We start from the raw sequence: 22,646 nt of genomic DNA, 5'->3' as shown, positions 1-22,646 counted from the left end.
CCATTTTTTTTTCTAGTCTCTATTACATTTATTCCACTCTAATCTTTACTATTCCCTTCCTTCTACTGACTTTAGGCTTCATTGGTTCTTTTTCCAGCTGTTAGGAGTAAAGTTAAATTGTTTATTTGAGATTTTTCTTGTTTCTTGAGGTACGCCTGTATTGCTATGTATTTCCTCTTAGAAACACTTTTGTGTATCATCCCAAAGGTTTAGGTATGTAATTTCTGTTTTCACTGTCTCTAGGTATTTTTTATTGATTTTGTTTGATTATCTTGATGACCCAATGGTTGTTCTGCAGCATGTTGATTAATCTCAAACATTTCTGTGGTTTTTCCAGTCTTCTTATAGTTGATTTCTAGTTGCACAACACTGTGCTCACAGAAAATACTTGATGTGATTTCAATGCTCTTGAATTTATTGAGACTTGTTCTGTGACTTAACATGTGATCTATCCTGGAGAGTGCTCCATGTGCAGTTGAGAAGAATGTTTATTCTGTCACTTTTGAATGGAATGTTCTGTATATATCTATTAAGTCCCTCTAGTCTAATGTATCATTTGAAGCTGATGTTTCCTTATTAATTTTCTGTTTGGATGATCTAGCCATTGGTGTAAGTGGGAGTGTTAAAGTCCCCTACTACTATTGTATTGATGTCAGTTTCTCCCTTCAGGTGTTAATACTTGCTTTATATATCTTGGTGCCCCTATATTGGGTGCATATATATTTATAAATGTTACGTCTTCTTGTTGGATTGACCTTTTTATGATTATATGCCCTTGTCTATTATTACAGTCCTTGTTTTAAAGTCTATTTTGTCTGGTATGGGTATTGCTACTCTGGCTTTCTTTTCATTTCCATTTGTATGGAATGTCTTTTTCCATTCCTTCACTTTCAGTCTGTGTATGTCTTTAGATCTGAAATGAGTCTCTAGTACACAGCATATAAATGGGCCTTGATTTTTTTAGCCATTCTGCCATTCTGTATCTTCTGATTGGAGAGTTTAGTCTACTTACATTTAAAGTAATTATTGATAGGTATGTACTTATTACTATTTTGTTAATTGTTTTCTGGTTGTTTTGTAGTTCCTCTCTGTTCCTTTCTTCTTCTTTTTCTCTCTTCCCTTGTAGTTTGGTGGCTTCCTTCAGTGTAATCTTTAGGTTCCTTTCTCATTTTCTTTATATACTTACTATAATTTTTTGCTTTGTAGTTACTGTGAAGTTCACATATAACCTATGTATGTAACGGTATGTTTTGACTTGATAGCAACTTAAATTTGAACACATTCCAAAACTGTACATTTTTCTCTCACCCACACATTTTTATTTTTGATGTCACATTTTACATCTTTTTATTTATGCATCCCTTAACTAATTACTGTGGTTTTAAATTTATTTTACTTTTTTTTTTTTTGGTCTTCTAACCTTCAAATTTGCTTTATAAGGGATTGATCCACTGTCTTTATATATTTTATATTTACCTTTCCCAGTGAGATTTTTACTTCCTTATATTTTCTCGTTATTAATTAGTGCCATTTCTTTTTGGTTTAGAGAAGCTCTTTAACATTTCTTGTAAGGCCAGTTTAGTGATAATGAACTCCTTCAGCTTTTGCGTATCTGGAAAATTCTTAATCTCTCCTTCAATTCTGAATGATAACATTGCCAGGTAGAAAATTCTTGGTTGGGAGTTTTTTCCTTTTAGCACTTTGAGTATGTTATGCCACTCTCTTCTGGCTTGCAAAGTTTCTGCTGAAAACTCTCTCGATAGCCTTATGGGGTTTCCCCTGTATATAAGAAGCTGGTTTGCTCTTGCTGCTTTTAAGAATTTCCCTTTAACTTTTATCCTTCTAATTATAATATGTCTTAGTGTGAACCTCTTTAGGTTCATTTTATTTGGAACTCTCTGGGCTTCCTGAACCTGTATGTCTGTTTCCCTCCTCAGATTAGGAAAGTTTGCAGCCATATTTCTTCAAATACATTTTACAGCCCTTTCTCTCTCTCTTTTCCTTCTGGCACCCCAGGACTGCAAATGCTACTGCTCTTGATCCCTTAAGTTATGTTCATATTTTTAAGTTCTTTTTTCCTTTTACTACTATGTCTGGGGGAGTTCTTTTTTAAAAGATTTATTTATTTATTTATTTATTAGAGAGAGAGAGACAACACATGAGTTGGGGGGCAGAGGGAGAGAATCTTCAAGCAGACTCCCCACTGAGTGCAGAGCCCACCCAGGGCTCAATACCATGATCCATGAGATCATGACCTTAGCTAAAACCAAGAGTCAGTGGCTCTACAACCGAGCTACCCAGGTGCCCCTGTCTGCATCAGTTCTATTGCGTTGTTCCAGCTCACTGATCTGATCTTTGGCTTTATCTGGTCTGCTGTTGAATCCCTCTAGTGTATTTTTCAGTTCAGTTAATGTATTCTTCAGCTTTGTAACTTCTATTTGGTACTTTCTTATATTTCTGTCTCTTTGTTGAGGATCTCACTGTGTTAACCCATTCTTCACCTGAGTTTGGTGAACATCTTTATGATCATTATCTTAAACTCTGTATCAGGTGCTTATCTTCAGTCTTTTTCTGATGTTTTGTCTTGTTCTTTCATTTGGGACATATTCTTCTGTCCTTTCATTTTTTCCTGACTCTCTGTGTTTGTTTCTGTGTATTAGGTAAATCAGCTACCTCTCCTAGTCTTGAAGGAGTGGACTTGTGCAGAAAATGTCTTGTGGAGCGCAGAAGTGCAAACTCCTCTGACTGCCAGAGCTGGGTGATCAAGGGGCACCCACTGTGTGGACTGCATGTACCTACATGCTGTGGCAGCTCTGTGTCTGCAGCTCAGTGTGGGCGGGGCTGCTGTCTGGCCCTGCTGCAATGCATGGCTGTGCTGTGGCACTGTCCAGGTTTCTGAATGGCCAAATTTGGTCCCAAACTCATGCAACTTGGAGAATAGAAAAACTCTGCTTAGTTGCTGTCTCAACTGTCTCAGTTACTGAGAGAAGAATATAAAGCTATCTCATTGAATTCTTTTGGAAAATTAACTTTTGTAAAGTAGTTGGAGATCTTTTGTGAAAATATGAAGTGAAACAAAATATATTATTTTTAAAGTCTCAAGTGATACATACATTTCCACCTTAACCTGTGAGTATTACATTATTACCTTATAGCTGGGTTCTAATATTAGAAATACAATAATTTAAACTTTTAGAAAAAAGTGTGGTTAATTTTTTGAAAGTCTTAGATTAAAATTTATAATTTGAAATTAAGTGATTGCCTGAGGAGACAAAATGGAAGGATTAGATGTAATGTCAGCTAGTATCTAAAAGAGTTTCCTTATCGTGAAACTTTTCTTGATCAATCATGTCAAAATACATGGTAGACAATATCTGTATAGGGTAGAAAAGAGAGGCATGGACATTTCTTACATTTATGCATACATGAGTAGGCATGAGTAGACATTTTTCCAAAGAAGACATCTAGATAGCTAACAGACACATGAAAAGATGCTCAACATCACTCATCACCAAGAAAATACAAATCACAACCACAATGAGATACTACCTCACACCTATCAGAATGGCTAAAATTAACAACTCAAGAAACAAAGATGGGGAGAAAGGGGAAACCCCCCACCCTTTTTTTAGAGAGGTGGGGGAAGGAAGAGGGAGACAGAGAATCTTAAGCAGGCTCCACGCCCAGTGCAGAGCCCGTTGCTAGGCTCGATCTCACAACCCTGAGATCCTGACCTGAACTGAAATCAAGAGTTGGACACTTAGCTGACTGAGCCACCCAGGCACCCAAAAGGGAAACCTTTTTGCACTGTTGGTGGAAATGCAAACTGGTGCAGCCACTCTGGAAAATAGTATGGAGGTCCTTCAAAAAGTTAAAAATAGAACTACCCTATGACCCAGCAATTGCACTACAAGGGATTTATGCAAAGGATACAAAAATGCTAATTTGAAGAGGCACATGCACCCCACTGTTTATAGCAGCATTATCTGCAACAGCCAAATTATGGAAAGAGACCAAATGTCCACTGACTGATGAATGGATAAAGAAGATGTGGTATACACACACACACACACACACACACACACACACACACGCTGGAATATTACTTGGTAATCAAAAAGAATGAAATCTTGCCATTTGCAACAATGTAGATAGAACTAGAAAGTATTATGCTAAGTGAAGTAAGTCAGAGAAAGACAAATATATGATTTCACTCATATATGGAATTTAAGAAACAAAACAAATGAACATAGGGGAAGGGAAGGAAAAATAAAATGAGATAAAAACATAGTGGGAGGCAAACCATAGTAGACTCTTAACTATAGAGAACAAACTGAGGGTTGCTGGAGGGAGGTGGGTAGCAGGATGGGCTAAATGGGTGATGGGCATTAAGGAAGGCACCTGTTGGGTTGAGCACTGGGTGTTATATGTAAGTGATGAATCACTAAATTTTACTCCCGAAATCAATAATACACTATATGTTACCTAACTTGAATTTTATTTAAGAAATTATGCATACAAGAGTGCCTGGGCAGTTCAGTCTGTTAAAGTGACTGCCTCTGGCTCAGGTCATGATCCCAGGGTCCTGGGATGGAGCCCCGCATGGGGCTTTCTGCTCAGCAGGAAGCCTGCTTCTCCCTCTCCCTCTGCCCCTCCTCCAGCTTGTGTGCGCTCTCTATCTCTCAAATAAATAAATAATCTTTAAAAAATTATGCATACATAATTATGGCGATAGTGAGTGCTCTTGGTTGATTTACATAAATAAAAGGAAAAATAAAAAATAAAACTATATTTGGCACTTAATGTTTAAAAAGAGATACTCGCTAAGACTTGCATTTGATTGGATTTTCATTTTTCAAAAAGTTGCACTGGTATTTAATTTATCAACAATAAGACTAAAATCTAAAAGGGCTGGGATTTTGTCTTCCACATTTTCCATACATATTTACGTGTGCAAGGGACTGGACTGAAAAAACAGATTTAAAATAAAAATGTCAGTTTAGAATTGCAATGTTTACCTGATTTGAACTTGTCTTATTAAAGTTATACTTAAGTATAACACCAATATTTTGATAAACAGACAAGATGAAATGAAAGTACCAATAAGAAAATATTCTAGTCACAGTGGGTTTCCTCCTTAACTTTACACTCAGATTCCAAAGCTTGATCTCTTCCATGACAAATCAGTTATGTGTTGACTGGCACAAAGAATCACTCTAACAGTAATCATAATCTCAAGCTTTTGAAAAATCAATTCACTGCAAATATTTCAAACACTAGCTATGTAAGCCTATTTCTTGAGCTCCATAACAATTCTCATTAGAATATAGTGCTTAGTCAAAGTAACTACAAATAAGTTTAAAAATATCATTGTGTAAACAGAAAACAAGGTTATTGTCTTAAAATGATCATGCAACTACTTATAGCTTGTCCTTATTTGTCACATTGATTACAATGCTGATACCATCCAATCTTTGAATGCTTTTCAGTTTCAAAGCTTTCCACTACAATTTAGTTTTAATTAATGTGTTAACATAGTTCTTTGAATAAAGATATTTATAGAGTGAGTTAGAAAGCCAAGTATTTTACAATCATACTATAATGGGAGACTGAATTGAGATTGCCTTTGGAAAAAAGGTAGACTCTTCCCGTGTTCTGGCTTTACAGAGAAAATAGCATTTGGGGAAAATACTTTAAAGAAATTGTATAGGACAACAAAGAATAAATGTGAGGAGTTTAAAACAAAAAGACATCTTTTGGAAAATTTAAAAGCAGATTAAACAACTTAAAAATGAGCTCAGCATTTCTTGTATCTGAAAAGGAAGGACACGTTGGCTTATATATTCCTCTTTGTATGATGAAGGAAGTAACTATGTTCAACTGGGAGAGCTAACTTTTCCACATAGTAAAATCTAAGAGGAAGTTCAATAGTGGAATTCCTTAAATAAAGGAGTTCTTAAAATATAATGGGCAAAAAATTCTATAGCAATTTTTAGAAAGATATATGATATTCAAATGGATGATTCTTTTTATAAATACTCTAGAAAAAACAAAAGCAAATATAATGCCAGCATTTCTTTTTTTTCTTTTTTCTTTTTGTCTTGTTTCAAGTTTTTATTTAAATTCTAGTTAGTTAACATAATGCCAGCATTTCTAATAGGCCCCAGGCTAATCCATTGAACAATGCCTGTGTAGATGGACCTGGTACAGTGTCAGAGTTAAGAAAGGTATAATTACAACATCCTCAAATTTTCTTTTTAGAATGTCCCATGGCCTAAGTGAGCTTTTGCCAAGCACTGAGCTACTGTCACTTCATGGTTGAACTCATAACCATCTGAAGAGCTATACTCTCTAAAGTTGATTAATGTATGATCAAAATGGTTCAGGTACTTAACTGTCAGGCAGTAAATCTGATATTCGCTGTTAAAGTCAAGGCTTCCCTATGGATATTCTCATCTATATGAAAGGCTATCCCACTCTCCCAGAGTTGGGTTGGAAAATTGGAGCAAAATCTGTCAGGACCTAGATTTTCTCAAAAACAACCTTTGAATCTGCTCAAGAATATGAAAAATTCAGGTAAGAACACAGGAGATCTGGCTATAGAAAATGAAAGATTATTTTGGTCTAAAAAGGACTGAAAAAGAGTTGTCTTGAGTCTGCTGCCTCAACCCTACCCTACACAAGTATGAACACACGGGGATACCAGATTGTATGGAATGGCATTTTAATGGTCCCTCAGGCTTGCCACCACACCCAGTATGGGAATGAGTTAAGGTACAGCCCAGGGCTAAAATGAATGATTTGGAAATTAACTGCCTCTACTCTCCAAAAAAATGATTAAAAAAAATAAAATTTGAAAGCTAACATGAAATCACAGTAAACTGTTCATATTCCTATATATTTCATAATCTGAGATACAAATTTTTTCTCATATAATTTAGTCTTCTACATTAGCATTAATAGATGGTTTTCACAAGCTTTAGTTATTTGTCCTTCTCCAGGGTGTGTGTGTGAGTGTGTGTGTGTGTTTGTGTGTGTGCGATGTTTAAAAAACTGGAGAACGGACAGAATAGAAGCAGATAGAATTGAATTAATGTAATCAGTCACATGTGATACTTAGTTCCCCTATGTTTAAGTCCAAAACTGCAGGCTGACCTACCACTTTGGTACCCACATTGTGGCCTCCATTACAAAATACACACTGTGGCTATAAAACAGAGTCATACTCACTGGACAAAACATGGTAGTCATTCATTATTTTTTTCATTTAATAAATGACTACCACACACCAGGTACTAGGCTCTCGCATACAGGGAGAAAAGACAGACAGTTCCTGTTTTGAAGGAGCCCACAGGGTAAAGCAAAGTTCACAACCCTGGTTTCATGCTAGAATTATCCAAGTGGCTAAAAAAACAAACAAAAATGAACCTATGCCCAGGCTCCATCCTGGAGATTCTGATAGGTCTGCAGTGGAGTCTGGATGGAGTCAGTATTTTCAAAAAAGGTTCCTGGCATGGCTCATGTACAGCGAGCTTGAGGACTACTGTATTAATGGGTGAAAGAGAACAGTTAATAAACAAAAACAAGGAAAATTTTCTAAATGAAGCCAGTCGAGCTGAACAGTTAGCCTGGCTTCCTGCTCTGAATCCTTGAAGACTCCACGTCTAGGCGACTGAGCACATCTTTGCATCCTCAGTCCTGCCAGGTTCTGTGACCAACCAGTTTTCAGAAACTGGAATTGGTTAGCAAGTTGTCAACTCAATCATTCCCTCTAGTGTTGGGTTCTTCTAACCTGCCTTGCTCCTAGTGACCAAGTCCTAACTTCTGGTAATCAGTTTCTGCTTGGGACTCTGCCTTGTGTTTGGGCCCTCCTGTCCATCACCTGCCTTCTCCTGCCTGCTGCTGAGCCTCTGGTAAGAATACCTGAAGCCCATACCGCCAGTCATTTGTTGCCCTCCAGATCACCTGCCACACCTTGGCAGGTCTCTCTTTTATCTGCCCTTTGATCTGGCTCACCTTGCCTCCGCCTCCCTCCCCACCCCAGGCTTGATCCAATCAACAAGAACACTACTTGAAAAATATCAAATATCAAGAAAAGAAGTACCTTTTATATACCAACAAATCTACACTAAATATTTTCCAGCTTATTCTTCTTATAGGCTTTTTTTTTTTTTAAGATTTTATCTATTTATTTGACAGAGATAGAGACAGCCAGCGAGAGAGGGAACACAAGCAGGGGGAGTGGGAGAGGAAGAAGCAGGCTCATAGCAGAGGAGCCTGATGTGGGGCTCGATCCCGTAACGCCAGGATCACGCCCTGAGCCGAAGGCAGACGCTCAACCGCTGTGCCACCCAGGCGCCCCTATAGGCTTTTTAAACTTAACTAGATTTCTTGGTAAAGCATGATACCCTGCGTCTATCTTTCTGGATCCTCATTGGCAGAACAATTGGACATTCTGGCAGGGGCTGAGCTACATCTTCTGGCATATTCATTGACTTCAAAGGGAGACCAGTGATCTTCCCAACCCTGGTGGATTAAGTTAACTTTCAACTCAAATTCAGATTACACTTGTGATATCTTGTTAGACCTATTTGAGGCTTGCTGTTACACGATGAGCTTTATTTTCTGAAATTTTAATAGTACATTCCAAAACAAGTTGTTCTGCAGTAGCAATCCAAATTTCACATCCCAAATCTTGAAATTGATAACATGCCTCCCCACCCTTGCCCTATCCATTCTAACATAAAATAAATAGCTGGGTTAAAGTAAAATATTGGTATTTAAGAAAATTATTAAATACAGACAACTTTACGTGACATGTAGGTTTTTACAGGGACTTATGAAACCCCAGTTTACAGCCTATTCAGGTATGAGAAATATTTTATGAACATCTATCATAGCTCTCACCACACACCATGTTGTAAGCTCTGAGTTTTCCACCTAGATTGTAGGCCTGGTACACAGTGATATCATATTCCTCTGCTCCTGTTGCCCACACACATTGAGCTGACTATCGTAGCTGCTTAAGAAATGTATGTCCCAAGAATGAATGTGCCTGTTGCATATGAACAGGTCCATGTGTCTCCTGAGGGCTTTGACTTTGTGCACCCTCGGATTCTTTCCTAGGCTGTGAGCCGAGGGTGGCTTCATCTGGTGCTGTTTTGTGGATCAGTGTCTGCAGCTGTTCTTTGTAGTTATATTCTGGGAATAGAATGGCCACAGAAAATGACTTCCAAATCAGTGAAACAAAACTCTTCGCCCACGAGCTCATCAGAAGATCATTTTCTGGTGGTAAAACTTCCATAGTGGCAGTTTTATTTATGTCCTGCCTGGCCACCTGCCATTCTGAGCTATGGATGAAAAAATGAGAACTCAATTTAACCTTTCTTCAGTTAATCACATTTGGAATCCACTGCCTCAAGGATGCTTTTAACTGATCGATGATTAGGTTAAGAGTTTACCTCTATGGTAACCTAAATGTTGTTCTTACAAGAGTCTGCAGAGGGATCCTTTTGCACGTCCATTTGTTTCTATTTCCTTACAAGTGGCGAATTCAGAGTCTGATTTCTAAACAAATATATACCCTGGTGTTGCCTTTTACCAGGTGTATATGTGCCTAGCGTTTTCCAGTCTTCTCATGCAATTTTGCAAAAGGTACTTATATGAGGTGTGGCTCTTTCTCCAGACAACTTCCACACTTGTGTATAGGGTTATTGCTCACACCCAGGTCTTAGAGGGTAGTTATAAGAGTAGTTGAAAGTAAGTTATGAAGTAATAGGATGAGAAGGGTAGATACTTCCTAAAAGAATACTTTTGATATACTTTTCAAGTAATATGCAGTGAGAGCAAAAGTTTCTATGTTTACCTTCTTTCCTTATCATAAAAATAAATATCACATTATATATCTACACTTTATTTTAATCTGAAAATCAAGATGGATTGAAGTGAACATGCTTGGACTAGAATGAAGGCAAACCTAAAATAAGTGGTTAATACTTGTTTATCCTCTTTCATTTCCAATGCTTTTAAAGTTTTTTTAAATTGATTTATAATTGGCACAATATTATATTAATTTCATGTGTATAACATAGTGATTCAATATTTATGAAGTGATCACCTTGATAGGCCTAGTTACCACCTGTCACTTTACAAAGTATACAAAATGACTGCCTATATGCCCTACGCTGACCATTACAGTGTTCTTTAATGTAACTTCTATGCTCTGAAATATATAATAACTTTGAAAAGCAATAGAGATTAAATGGCAAAATAAATAATTATTATGTAATAATCTGAAACTATTTGCACAGTGAAAACTGTAAAGTTTGTTTACATAATAAAGGGAAGACTGTCTTCCCTAGTCCAATCATGGCATCTCTTGAAACTGGGAAGTGAAAGTTCCTTCCACTCTATAGATCATCCAGTTAAAACTGCTCTTAGTTTTACTCAGGGGTTAGCAAACTATGGCCTGCAGGCTAAATTTGGCCTGTTGCCTTTTTTGTATGGCCTGCAAGATAAGAATGGTTTTTACATTTTTAAACAGTTGAAAAAAAATCAAAAGAAAATTAATATTTTGAGGCATGTGAAAATTACTTAAAATTTAAATTTCATAATACATTTCATATGTATTAATGTATACATTTCATATGTATTCAATGTATATAACTGGCACAATAAAGTTTTATTAGAACATAGCCATGCTCATGACTTTATGTATTATCTATGGCCGTTTTTGTGCCATGGCAAAGTTGAGTATGGTGACAGGGACCATATGGCCACAGAGCTGAAGATATTTACTATCTGGTCCTTCACAGAAAACTTTTGCTGACCCCTGCTTAACTTAATACCTACAATTACATAAATTCTGCTTTCATTTAAGAATCATCCTTGTTCACTGGGCTGTTCAGCTTCTCCTACAACTGGGAAAACGTTCCTGTAGGACTTACTGGCCATGGTATAATAATAGAAATAATGTCCCAGGAATGTATTCTTGAAATAAGAGTCAGTCCAGGAAACAGAATTTGATCAAGAACTTCCCTGTTTTTAGGTGTAGACCACAGTAGCCCTGGATCACTTCAAACCTGGTAGAGCCCAGTACTAAGCCCTGCCTATTGTTATGCAATAAATGACTCATGTCTCCAGGCTAAGCTTATCAACTATTCAGAGAGCATACATCAATAATTTAGAAAATTAGGAAAAACACAGAAAGTAAGATTGAATGTTGCTTTCGTATCTTACACAGATGAGATTCATTTTAATGAAAGCATAAAAGCCCACCTGGACGGGTTTCTGCCACAACTGGCCCAGCAAGGTCTGATGGCTTGCCAACACCCGCCTGGTTGACGGCTCGGACACGGAGCACGTAGCTGACGCCCTCCTTGAGGCCTTGTACCTGGAAGAAGCAGGAACAGACATGACGGGTGTTCTGTGTCATTTAAGCAGAATGCTCTTCCTTTGTACATACAATTTCATTGTAGAGCTTAACTCCTCCCACTCTTGGAACTCTTATCTCCTGTCCTCACTTAAGGTTACCAGATTAAACATTTTTTCCAGTATAAACTATTTAACATGTACATTTTTTCTCCACGTCAGGCTTAAAATTTTTCTGAATATAAAACATCCAGAAGAGTGACTCTATATCACAATAGGTATGAAGATTATAGGACAGCTCTACTTCTTTATGCCTGTATCGTTTGACTTTTTCATCATGAGCCTGTGTCAGTTTTATTATCAGAAAAGTCAGTAAGTCCATTTTCACTTTCAACACTGTGTACAAAGTCTAAGATAACTTCCTTACAGAAAATTCACCTCCCGGTTTGCGAGGTACACACAACCTCAATGTCAATCTCTCTCCTCTCCTATATTTGCCTTTCTTCTTTTTCTTTTTTCAAATAGTCAACTTAACCATTCTTTGAAATGTTTAAACTCTATTATTTTTTCTTCCCACCCATTTTTTCTGGGCTGCTGGTCCTTTTTACTTGGCTTCTCATCCTTGTTTTGCTTAACCTGAGTCAAATTCAACCTCAGCTCTTGGAATCCTGTGCTGTGGCAAGTTGAAGATGTGGAAGTTATCCTGGTCATAAATACATACACCACCATCTAGGATAGTGTCTGACTTTTATTTTACACTGTTCTTTGGGGGTTTCTTTGAATCTAGAGGCCTCCTGACTTATTTGGACAATCAAACAGCATGCTAAGTTCCTGACCTTCCTTCACCTTTTTCTCTTGCCCATGAAATGTGACCTTTCCCACCTCCTCAAGGTTTTGTAAGGGGCTGGGGAGCTCACTGGCACATGCTAAGATGAGTAAATGGCATGTTTAAAGGTCACCTGTCTTGGAGGATATATTTATATTTTTTATGGGGACAGTAAATAGCTCAACCCTGGAAAGAGGCTGAGAGATGGTATAAACTTTAGTCCACAGTGACAGTTCAGTGGGAGAGAACTTTTAGAGCAGGCATACTATACTCTGAGTATCTTCCAAGGCCCACCCTCTAGGGAGTGGCTTATTCTGCCAACAGATAGGGTTGCAAACTATATGCACTGTGCTGCTTTCTGTGTGACTGTGGTGAAGCCACACTTTGTTCTAAGTAATAAAAGTCAGAATCACATTCCCCACAGTTTCTGAAGCTCTCGTGTGGATTCAGGGTCTCCATGTGTCACCCACAGGAGGAAGCATTCTTTTTTTTTTTTTTTTAAGATTTTATTTATTTATTCGACAGAGATAGAGACAGCCAATGAGAGAGGGAACACAAGCAGGGGGAGTGGGAGAGGAAGAAGCAGGCTCCCAGGGGAGAAGCCTGATGTGGGGCTCGATCCCAGAACGCCGGGATCACGCCCTGAGCCGAAGGCAGACGCTTAACCACTGTGCCACCCAGGCGCCCCAGGAAGCATTCTTTTGAGATATCCATTTATTACAAGTGAGATTCAGTGGATTTAGCGGAACAGTCTCTGGTAGATGAAGTTAGGACTTTGCTCAATTAGAACACTTTAGAGGAATCTGGGAGGCAAAGACTCAGATAAGGGTGAGGATTAGGTCAAGAGTTGAGTGAACCCATTCCACTAGCCTCTGAGAGCTCACGTGAGCACAAGCATGAGGGAGTCCGTGAAGTGAGACAGAGCATGACTCAGAGGAATTAGCAGGTACAGCCTTGCTGGCATGAATGCTATGAACATAACACCCTCAAATAAAAAACCACCCTCGAATAAAAGAGAATCAGAGGAAGAAATGTGAAAGTCACCCTTCTAAGACTGTGAATAACAAAAATGTGAGTAAAGAGAGGCAAGGAGGGAAAGAAGAGAGAGGAGGGAGCTTGTGGATGTTTTCCGAAGCTAGGCTAAGGGATTCAGGTTAAATATAACCAAATTGCTTTAAGCATCAGAAACTTCTCACAACCTCAACCACTGCCAAATGCAAACTTACCAGGAGCCCAATATATGAAACAGACCACAGCAGAAATGTGTTTATCTTGCTAACTTTAAAGTTAATATCATTTGGGGAGCATTTCTTCTTTTTGGGAAAAAAAAAAGGTTTCTCAAAATATGAGCACCCTCTTACCCTCAGGTACGTGTTTTTAATAGCTGCTTTATTGAGTCCTCGCCATTGGTCATCTTTGGCATGGGCCTCCTTCAAGTCCACAAAGTAACCAGTGACTGGAGTCCTTCCAGAGTGGATCGGAGGCTTCCACTGCAGAACCAAGGAGGTTTTCCTGACTTCACTATATTTGACATTGTGTGGGGGTCCTGAAAAGAGAGAGAGAGATCAGCGTATAAAAATCATAATGTAGGGGCGCCTGGGTGGCACAGCGTTAAGCGTCTGCCTTTGGCTCAGGGCGTGATCCCGGCGTTCTGGGATCGAGCCCCACATCAGGCTTCTCCCCTGGGAGCCTGCTTCTTCCTCTCCCACTCCCCCTGCTTGTGTTCCCTCTCTCATTGGCTGTCTCTATCTCTGTCGAATAAATAAATAAAATCTTTAAAAAAAATCATAACGTAGATAACAAAACGCAAATAAGTATAAATCTAGAACCACATCTGAAGTCTTAAAGTGGAATCCAGTGTTCTTCTGTGAAATCTACCATTCCTGGAGAAATAGGTATTTTGTGGTCATTTTCTATCAAGTCTCCTCAATGGTGGTACATCAACCTACTAAGTCCCTTTATGAGCAGCAGGAGGTTAGAGCCAATTCAAGGCTCCCCAGAGGCTGGATGAAAACTTGCCTTCAGGGTGTCCTGGGGCTTGTGGTCCTCATCTTTTACAAAGAACAGTTAATTTGGTTGCAGATTCAGTTTCAGATTATTATTATTATTTTTTTAAAGATTTTATTTACTTATTTGACAGAGAGACAGCCAGCGAGAGAGGGAACACAAGCAGGGGGAGTGGGAGAGGAAGAAGCAGGCTTCCAGTGGAGGAGCCCAATGCAGGGCTCAATCCCAGGACTCTGGGATCACGCCCTAAACTGAAGGCAGACACTCAACAACTGAGCCACCCAGGCGCCCCCAGATTATTTTTGGATGGTAATCTGAAAATTCCCCTAAATCTCAAATTAGGATGAAGAAAGCAACTCTATTTGATGGCATATGAATATAGATAGTAATATTTCTTTTACAATAAAAAGGAATATATTACAAAATAGTTTCTGTCTGGAGGGAAATCTTTGCCATAAAAGCACATATTCCATCTAGGAGTAAAAACAAACTACAATGACATTTTACAAAGAACTTTCGCCAAAATAAATACAATTGATCCTGTGGGTCCCAGCTAAACACTGCTAGGTATTTATTTATCTTATTCATCCTTAAGACAACAGAAAACTCAGAGAAACCAAGTAACTTGATCAACCTGTTCAGGAAGAAAGCCAAATGTCCTCCCTGCCCATGTGTTCTTTGCACTCTTGGGAGAACCCAAACTACTAAGTGATCGCCCACATCTTTCTGTGACCACCAGCTGCTATGTAGGTGATATATTTATTTTCTTTTTTCTTGGCCTTTTTTTCTTTTAAATAACTGATTTTTAAAAAAAGATTTTATTTATTTATGTGACAGAGAGACAGCCAGTGAGAGAGGGAACACAGCAGGGGAGTGGGAGAGGAAGAAGCAGGCTCCCAGCAGAGGAGCCGGATGTGGGACTTGATCGCGGACCGCCGGGATCACACCCTGAGCCGAAGGCCAACTGCGCTTAACGACTGCGCTACCCAGGCGCCCCTAAATAACTGATTTCTAACCAACCGATCAAAATCACCTGAACTGACTCACAGTGCCCTAAAAGCCAGCTACAAACACAGACTCTACCATGCTATGCTTTGGCATTCTGCAATTGGTAATATTTGTGTGGCCCTGTCCCTTGGCTTAACAGTCACAGGTATGTGTCATCCTTGCCTTCTGACAAGGTAAGAGGTTTAAATAATGTAGTAATAGATTTAAATAATAACATCAATGCCTTAAAATAGTGTGTCATGTTCTGCTTCACAAAGGGCTTTTAAGTCATTTTTTGTGCCACCCGCAGAACCCCATGAGGCATCCAAACAGGTAGCACTCACCCTGCAACCTCTTTTGCTAACTCTATCTCTTTCAGTCAAAACATTTTCCACAGGCCTGCTCAGAATTTCTCAGTCTCTAGTCACTCATATTTTAACTTTATTCAGGAATTGCAAGAATTTAAAAACAGATCCACTTTTGTGTAGGTGAGAGAAGGAGCTTAAGAAATAGCAACTGGACTAAAGGAGGTACAAGGAAAGGCAGCATGTTCGCCTCTTTTACTTATTGAAGTTGAGTGAGTGCTTGAACTTCTCTTGGGTTTCTCTTGTAATCTTTTTATTCACACTTGATCGAGAAGTGATGCAAACAGAAGCTCTCTAAGTGAAGGCACAAATGATGGTTCTTCATGGGCACTAGGGTTTCAAATAGAGGAAGAGGGAGGCATCAGGGACAGGACTGGATCCACCCAGTATGTTCCAGTGTGGCCTTGTGTTCTAATATGGTCATACTGGTGCGGTATCAGTTGCTACATATGTTGAATATCAAACCCAAGTGGGAGAATCTAGTCATCCTGTGGCACTCATTAGATCTGTAAAGTTGGCACTGGTGGAAGCAAAATAAAATCACCCATCAAATACATTAATGTTGCTAGTTTGAAACTTAATGGCTTAGTAAATTTGCTTGTATTCAATTTTTTAATTAGCTTAGTGTGTATGTTTCCACCTTTTCCACATTTTCTTCCCTGTTCATCCAACCACCCACGATGGCAACCTCCAAAGGAGAATATTTCCAGCCAGGTTCATGAAATTTATTGTGATGCAGAGTTGAGACAAAAGTGTAGAGAGAGCAAAAGGACTGGAGAAGGAAGTGGAGGAAGATAAGTGGAGAAAAGTCCAGCACTTAAGTCCTAGGCAGGCATATTAGGTCCACTTATATAATATAATAAGGAGCTAGCAGCAAGGGAGGAGAGAGACAAGGAAGAGGAGCCACATTGGCTGAGCTTGGAGAAAGAGGTTTGGGGGAGGTTGATAAATGAAAGGTTCCAGCGCAGTGGGAGAATGCATGAAAATTAGGGAGTACAGGAAAAAGTTTTTGAGACATTTTGTTGTGGGATATGAATTGGATGCCCTTTAACGGTCTTTAAGAAGCACAAACAAAAATTAGAATTCCTTTTAAATGATCATGTGAAACTCAGATTTTGTGCTTCTGTTAATCTTATTCCAAGCAGAGGTATAACTATGATTTATTTGGAATATAAGCACAAGAAATTATAGTTAGTCTTACATTGGTATCTACTATTTAATAGGATTATAAAAATATCTCAGGCAAACATAAGGGGACAAGAGAATTCTTTCCCCTTAGGAACTGCCTATATACAGTTAAATTTACTTCCAAGTTGTAGGTTCTCTTGGAAGAAACCCTAAGCCTCAATGCTGAGAAATGGTTTCATGATTTACCTGGAACAGCAATGGTCCACTCTTCACATTTGAAGCATTGACTTACTGCTGAAGGCTCTCCCAACCCAGCGATGTTCATGGCTGCCACTTGAAACTGATATACCATGTTTTCCTTCAAGTTGCTAATCTGCAACATATCACAGAGAGTGGATGTTGATTCAGGTTTATTTTTTAAAGTTGTTCAATATTTTATTTATTTACTTCCTGTGTTGACCCTGAAGTGACCCCCAATGAGTCATACCCTTTTGTAATCTACTCCCCTTGAGTGTGGGTGAAGCCTGTGACCTGCTTCCAACCAAGAGAAAATGGCAAAGGTATTGGAATATCAGTCCTGTGATTGTTGTTCCACCATATGGAAAAGGAGGGGGGATATTACAGATGTAATTAAAGTCCCTAATCAGTGGATTTTTTAGTTCATCAAAAGGGAGATTATCCTGGGTAGGCCTGATTTAATTAGATGAAAACTTTCAAAATGGGGTTTGGGACTTTCATGATGAGAACACTGTCCTGATGGCCTTGCAGGAGCAAATGCCACATTGTGAACGGCCTAGCCACTCACATTTGGAGAAGGGCAGCCTCTAGAAGCAGAGGGCCCCAGACTTACAGCTGAAAGAACTGAATTCTGCCAATAACTGAATCAGTTTGGAAGAGGAACTCAGCTCCAGATAAGAGTGAGCCCAGCTTACACCTAGATTAAAGCTTTGTGAGACCCCAAGCAGAAGACACATCTAAGTCATGCCTGGACTCCTGACTCATGGACACTGTGATATAACAAATGTTGGTTGTTTTAAGTCACAAAGTTTGTGGTAATTTGTTACCTAGCAATAGAAAATTAATGCTTATACAAATGAAAATTAAAAGAATTCTAAGCTAGGAATCAAAATATTCAAAATCTTGTCATTTTTCTGCTCCTTATTGAGTGACCTAATGTTTTCTATACCCCTCAGAAGAAATTGGGTTGCGGTAAATATATGTGATAAAATAATGAATGTGAAAACATTTGCAAAATAGAAATGATGGAATATATTAGTTTGAAAAACTCCGTGGACTAAACACAATCCTTTAAGCATTAAAAATGCTTAATAAAAGGAGGCACTTAGGTGGCTCAGTCAGTTAAGCGTCCATCTCTTGATTTCAGTTCAGGTCATGATCTCAGGGTCCTGGGATCGAGCCCTGCATCGGGCTCTGTGCTCAGGGTAGTCTGCTTGTCCCTCTCCCTTTGTGCCTCCCCCATTCATGCTCTTGCTCTCTCTCTCAAATAAGTAAATAAAATCTTTTAAAAATATGCTTAATAAATGGAGGTTTTGATGGAACCAGCTGAGTTAACAAAGCTTACCTATTGACTTAAGACGAGGCAAAACACATATGTATCTATGATCCAATCTACACCTGATTTGATCATGAAGTCATAGTTCATCTGCAAGAGGGCTTGTCTTGTCAGTTATTTAGGGTATAAGGTGAATATAATGGCTATATGTTATGATAACAGAATAATACAAACTCCCCTTTTGATTCCACACATACACGGGCACACACATTCCCTTAAAGAAGGGAAGATCTTTTTAATTAAGAAGAAACCATGATGTAGATAGCTTGGACCTAAAAGTACTTTATTCAGGTACCAGGGCTGTTTTGGGGCTCCATTAGTATGACTAGCCATTCCAGTTTTCCTGGGACTATGGGGTTTCTAAGGATGTAGGCAGTACAGCATTGAAACTAGGAGAGTTCTAGGCAAACAGGAAACATTGGTCATTCTAGGCTTAGGTGAAATATTGTGGTATGGGACTTCTATTTCTGGCAACGGTGAACTAGGCTATAGAGATTAATTGTCTTGCTAAAAAATTCAAAATACTAGATAAAAAAATCTTTTAAAAATCTTTTCACAAGCGTCAAATTAGTGTCAAGACGTTATAGAATTATCAGGACAGAGTAAAGGGAAATAGGGAACAAAAAGTGATAAGTGGAACATAGAAGTGGCTTTTACCTTGGGGATAGTTGTCAATAAAAAAAAATTTGACCTTTGGTTTTGATTATCTCAAAAGCAGAGGAACTCAGAAATCAAAGCCTAGAGCCAACCTAAAAAGGGGATAATAAATGGGAGCTCTCTAAAATTAAGATGGAACCCTAAAAGGCTTTACTCTTTGGGAGTGAAGTTGAATTAGAAATAAACCTGCCTTTATCCAGTGCAAATTTACATTCCTTGATTGTCCAAAAAATTAAAGCCTTGTATTTGATTTAAGAAAAAACTGAGCAGGTGGTATCCCCAGGCACCTTGCAGAAGCAAATACAAATCCTGTACAGAGAAAGATGCCATCATCCTAAACCTCAAATTATTCATGCAAATAATATTCTAATGACAATGAGCAGCACATAATCAAGGATAACCAAGCATAGAAATCAAGATACCATGAGCCAGACTACAAAACCAATGATAACAGATACAGACCTGCAAAGATATTAGATGACAGAATCATCAGACGTAGATTAGAAAAACAGCTATGCTTACTATTTTTTAAACATAAAATACAAATTTAAAATATCTGCAGGACTAATCCTGAAACTAATATTATGCTATATGTTAACTAAGTAGAATTTAAATAAAAACTTGAAATGTTAAAAAAATAAAATAGAATATCTGCAGAAGACAGCAAACTATAAGATATTTTGTAAAATGTGACTTAAAAAGGGAAAATACAGTAAGAGAAAAATAATGGATGTGTTTAACAGGAAATCAAATGCAAAAGAAGAGCAAATTTGTAAACTAACAGAAAGTTATAAGAAATTACACAGACCACAGTGCAGAAAGACACAAAGATGGGAAAGAGAGAAGAGTGATTAATAAACGTGGAAGATAGAATGAGAATGTCAAATACATGTTAACTAGAGTTTCAAGAGGAGAGGGGAAAGAATGGGGCAGCAACAGTATTTGAGGAGATAAACGGCTTAAAATTTTCCATGGGGTGCCTTGGTGGCTCATTTGTTAAGCGTCTGCCTTTGGCTCAGGGCCTGATCCCAGGGTTCTGGGATAGAGCCCCACATTGGGCTCCCTGCTCCGCTGGGAGCCTGCTTCTTCCTCTCCCACTCCCCCTGCTTGTGTTCCCCTTCTCACTGGCTGTCTCTCTCTCGGTCAAATAAATAAATAAAATCTTAAAAAAAAAAAAAAGGCTTAAAATTTTCCAGAAAGAACTTTTGAAAAATTCAACCCACAGACTGAAAATCCTCCTCATGCCAAAATCCCAGGCAAAGATATTTTTTAAAACCTATACCTAGACACATAATATCTTAACTGTAGCACACCAGGTAGTGAAATATTAAAAGCAGTCTAAGAGAAAAGACAACCCTCACATGAGCAAACAGACTAAAAGCTGACACGTCAGTGGCAACAATGAGCCAAAAGACAGTGGAATTATACCTTCAAAGTGTGAAAGAAAATAACTGCCATTATATAATGTTTTATCTAGAAAAAATTTTTCAGAGAATGAAGAAAAAAGTTATTTTCAGGAAAAAGTGAAGAGTATGTGCCTTCAGAATACCCTAACTAAAGAACATTCTAAACTATTTAATTTAGATGAAAGGAAAGTAATCTCAAATAGAAGGTCAAAGATGTGAAATTAAAAGCAAATAAAATCTTAACTAAAGTGACTTAGATAAATCTAAATAATTATTGTCTATAAAACAATAATACAATACTTTTGAATTAAAACATGACTTAAAAGCACACATACAATAGCATACAAGTTGGGAATGGAATAAATGGCTTAGGTATTCTGAGGCCCTATTTTTATCAGACAAGGGTAAAAACAATAGAATAAATTCAGACTGCTAATTTGCTCACTGTAATTTCTAGAGTAACCACCAAAAACAAACACAGAAACCCAGAATCTATAGTTTTCAAAGTAGTGTAGAGAGTAAAGGAAGGCTGAAGGAAAAAAGAAACAATTCAAAAGTAGTCAAGTAAGGACAGAAAATGAAACAGAACAGGCAGGACAAATAGAAAGCACAAAATAAAGATGATTGGTTTTTCAAAAAAATAGTAGTAACATTAAATACTCCAGTTAAATGACAAAGACTCGCAGGTAGGAAAAATATCCAACTCTATACTATTTTTAAGAGACACACAGAAAGCATAAAGTTAAAGATAGAAAGTCAAAGGATGAAAAATTATATACCATGCAAAAACCAGCCAAAAGAAAATTGATAAATTTATATTCATAACAGATAATATAGACTTGAAGGCAAAATATATTGTTAGTGATACAGAAAGCCACTTTGTATGCACCTAATAACACCCCTTCAAAATATATAAAGCAACATTTTAATTGGGTGAATTTTATATGTGAATTATATCTCAATAAAGTAAGATTATCCTGCAATTTTCCCTTCCAGTACTATCCTTGTCATGTATTTGTATCAAATGAACTTTAGTCTCAGGGTAATTTCATTCATAAACATAGAAGCAAAACTAAACAACAATAACCAAAAATTTTAAAAAATCTAGTAATATATAGACAGAGTATACATAATGTCCAGGTTACATTTGTGCCAGGAATGCAAGGTTATTTTAACATTGGATAACTACTAGAATATACCACATTAAAACTAAAGGGAAAAATCATATAACTATCTCAATAGAGTCAGAAAAAAAATTTCATAATTTTAATTAATTCTTAATTAGGAACAGAAGGAAACTTTCTTTAGCTGATAACAGATGTCTATCCAACACTGATAGTAAATATAATACTTAATGGTGAAATGTTCCCCTTTAAGATAAAGATCAAGCCTAGAATGACCAAGATCACCACTTCTATCAATATGTTGTTAAAGATTTTAAGCAGAAAGTTAAGAAAATGAAGCAAGAAATAAAAAATTCAGAAATGAAGAAGTAAACTGTCATTTGCAGATGATATAATGATTTATAGAAACTTAAAAAGAGCTCATAGGTAACTTATAGAAATAATAAGAAAATTTAGCAAAAACCTATACATACCAATGATATGTAAAATCAATACATAAAAATGATGTATATTTCTCTAATCCAGCAATAACAAGATGATATAAAAACATACTGAACACTGAAAATATGTAAAACCTTTAAATAAATAACAAATGATGTGCAGAACTTCTATAGAGGATTATAAAACTTTATTGAGAAACTTTAAAGACCAAAATGAATGGAGAGAAATATCATGTTCATGTATTCAAAGGCTTAATATTTTAAAGGTGTCAATCATTCCTCAATTTATTTATGGATTCATTGTGATCCCAATCAGAATTCTAAAATGTTTTAGTTTAGTTTAATTTTGTTTATTGTGTTTGCTTTTGCTTGTCTTGTTTTTTGGTAGAACTTGGTAACCTAATTCTACAATTTATATCAAAGTGCAAAGGGCTAAAAACAGCTTTGGAATAAAAAAATAAACTGAGATAACTTGATCTACCAGTTATCAAATTTGTTATAAAGTGGTAATGATTAAATTAATGTGGTTCTGGTCCAGTGGTAGACAGAGCAGTGGAACAAAATAGAAAACACAGAAGCAGACGCATGCATCAAAGAAACTTGATACATGATACAGATAGCCTAGCAGAATAGTAGAAAAAGGACAAACTTTTCAATAGATAGGACAACGGGGTGTCCCTACAGGGGAAAAATGAGTATTGACCTCTACTTTACATCACACACAAAATTTATAGGTGAAGTAATGACTTTAATGTAAGTGGCA

General features: G+C 37.5%; 1 protein-coding gene across 3 annotated transcripts in view; it reads right to left on the bottom strand.

Annotated features, from left to right (window-relative positions):
- The window catches only part of MYOM1 (myomesin 1), a 162,688-nt gene that overhangs the window by 36,368 nt on the left and 103,674 nt on the right, over positions 1 to 22,646 (bottom strand). For all 3 annotated transcript variants that reach the window (XM_034642225.1, XM_034642227.1, XM_034642226.1), the window contains 3 exons: positions 16,930 to 17,056; positions 13,558 to 13,742; positions 11,278 to 11,392 (listed from right to left, as the gene is read on the bottom strand). In XM_034642225.1, coding sequence (XP_034498116.1) covers positions 11,278 to 11,392; positions 13,558 to 13,742; positions 16,930 to 17,056 — 427 coding nt within the window. The remainder of the gene's footprint in view (positions 1 to 11,277; positions 11,393 to 13,557; positions 13,743 to 16,929; positions 17,057 to 22,646) is intronic.

The sequence above is a fragment of the Ailuropoda melanoleuca genome, chromosome 14, assembly GCF_002007445.2.
Source record: "Ailuropoda melanoleuca isolate Jingjing chromosome 14, ASM200744v2, whole genome shotgun sequence".
In the NCBI taxonomy this organism is placed as follows: Eukaryota; Metazoa; Chordata; class Mammalia; order Carnivora; family Ursidae; genus Ailuropoda; species Ailuropoda melanoleuca.
Note: the sequence above shows the minus strand (reverse complement) of the source record. Positions and strands in the feature narration are given on the sequence as shown.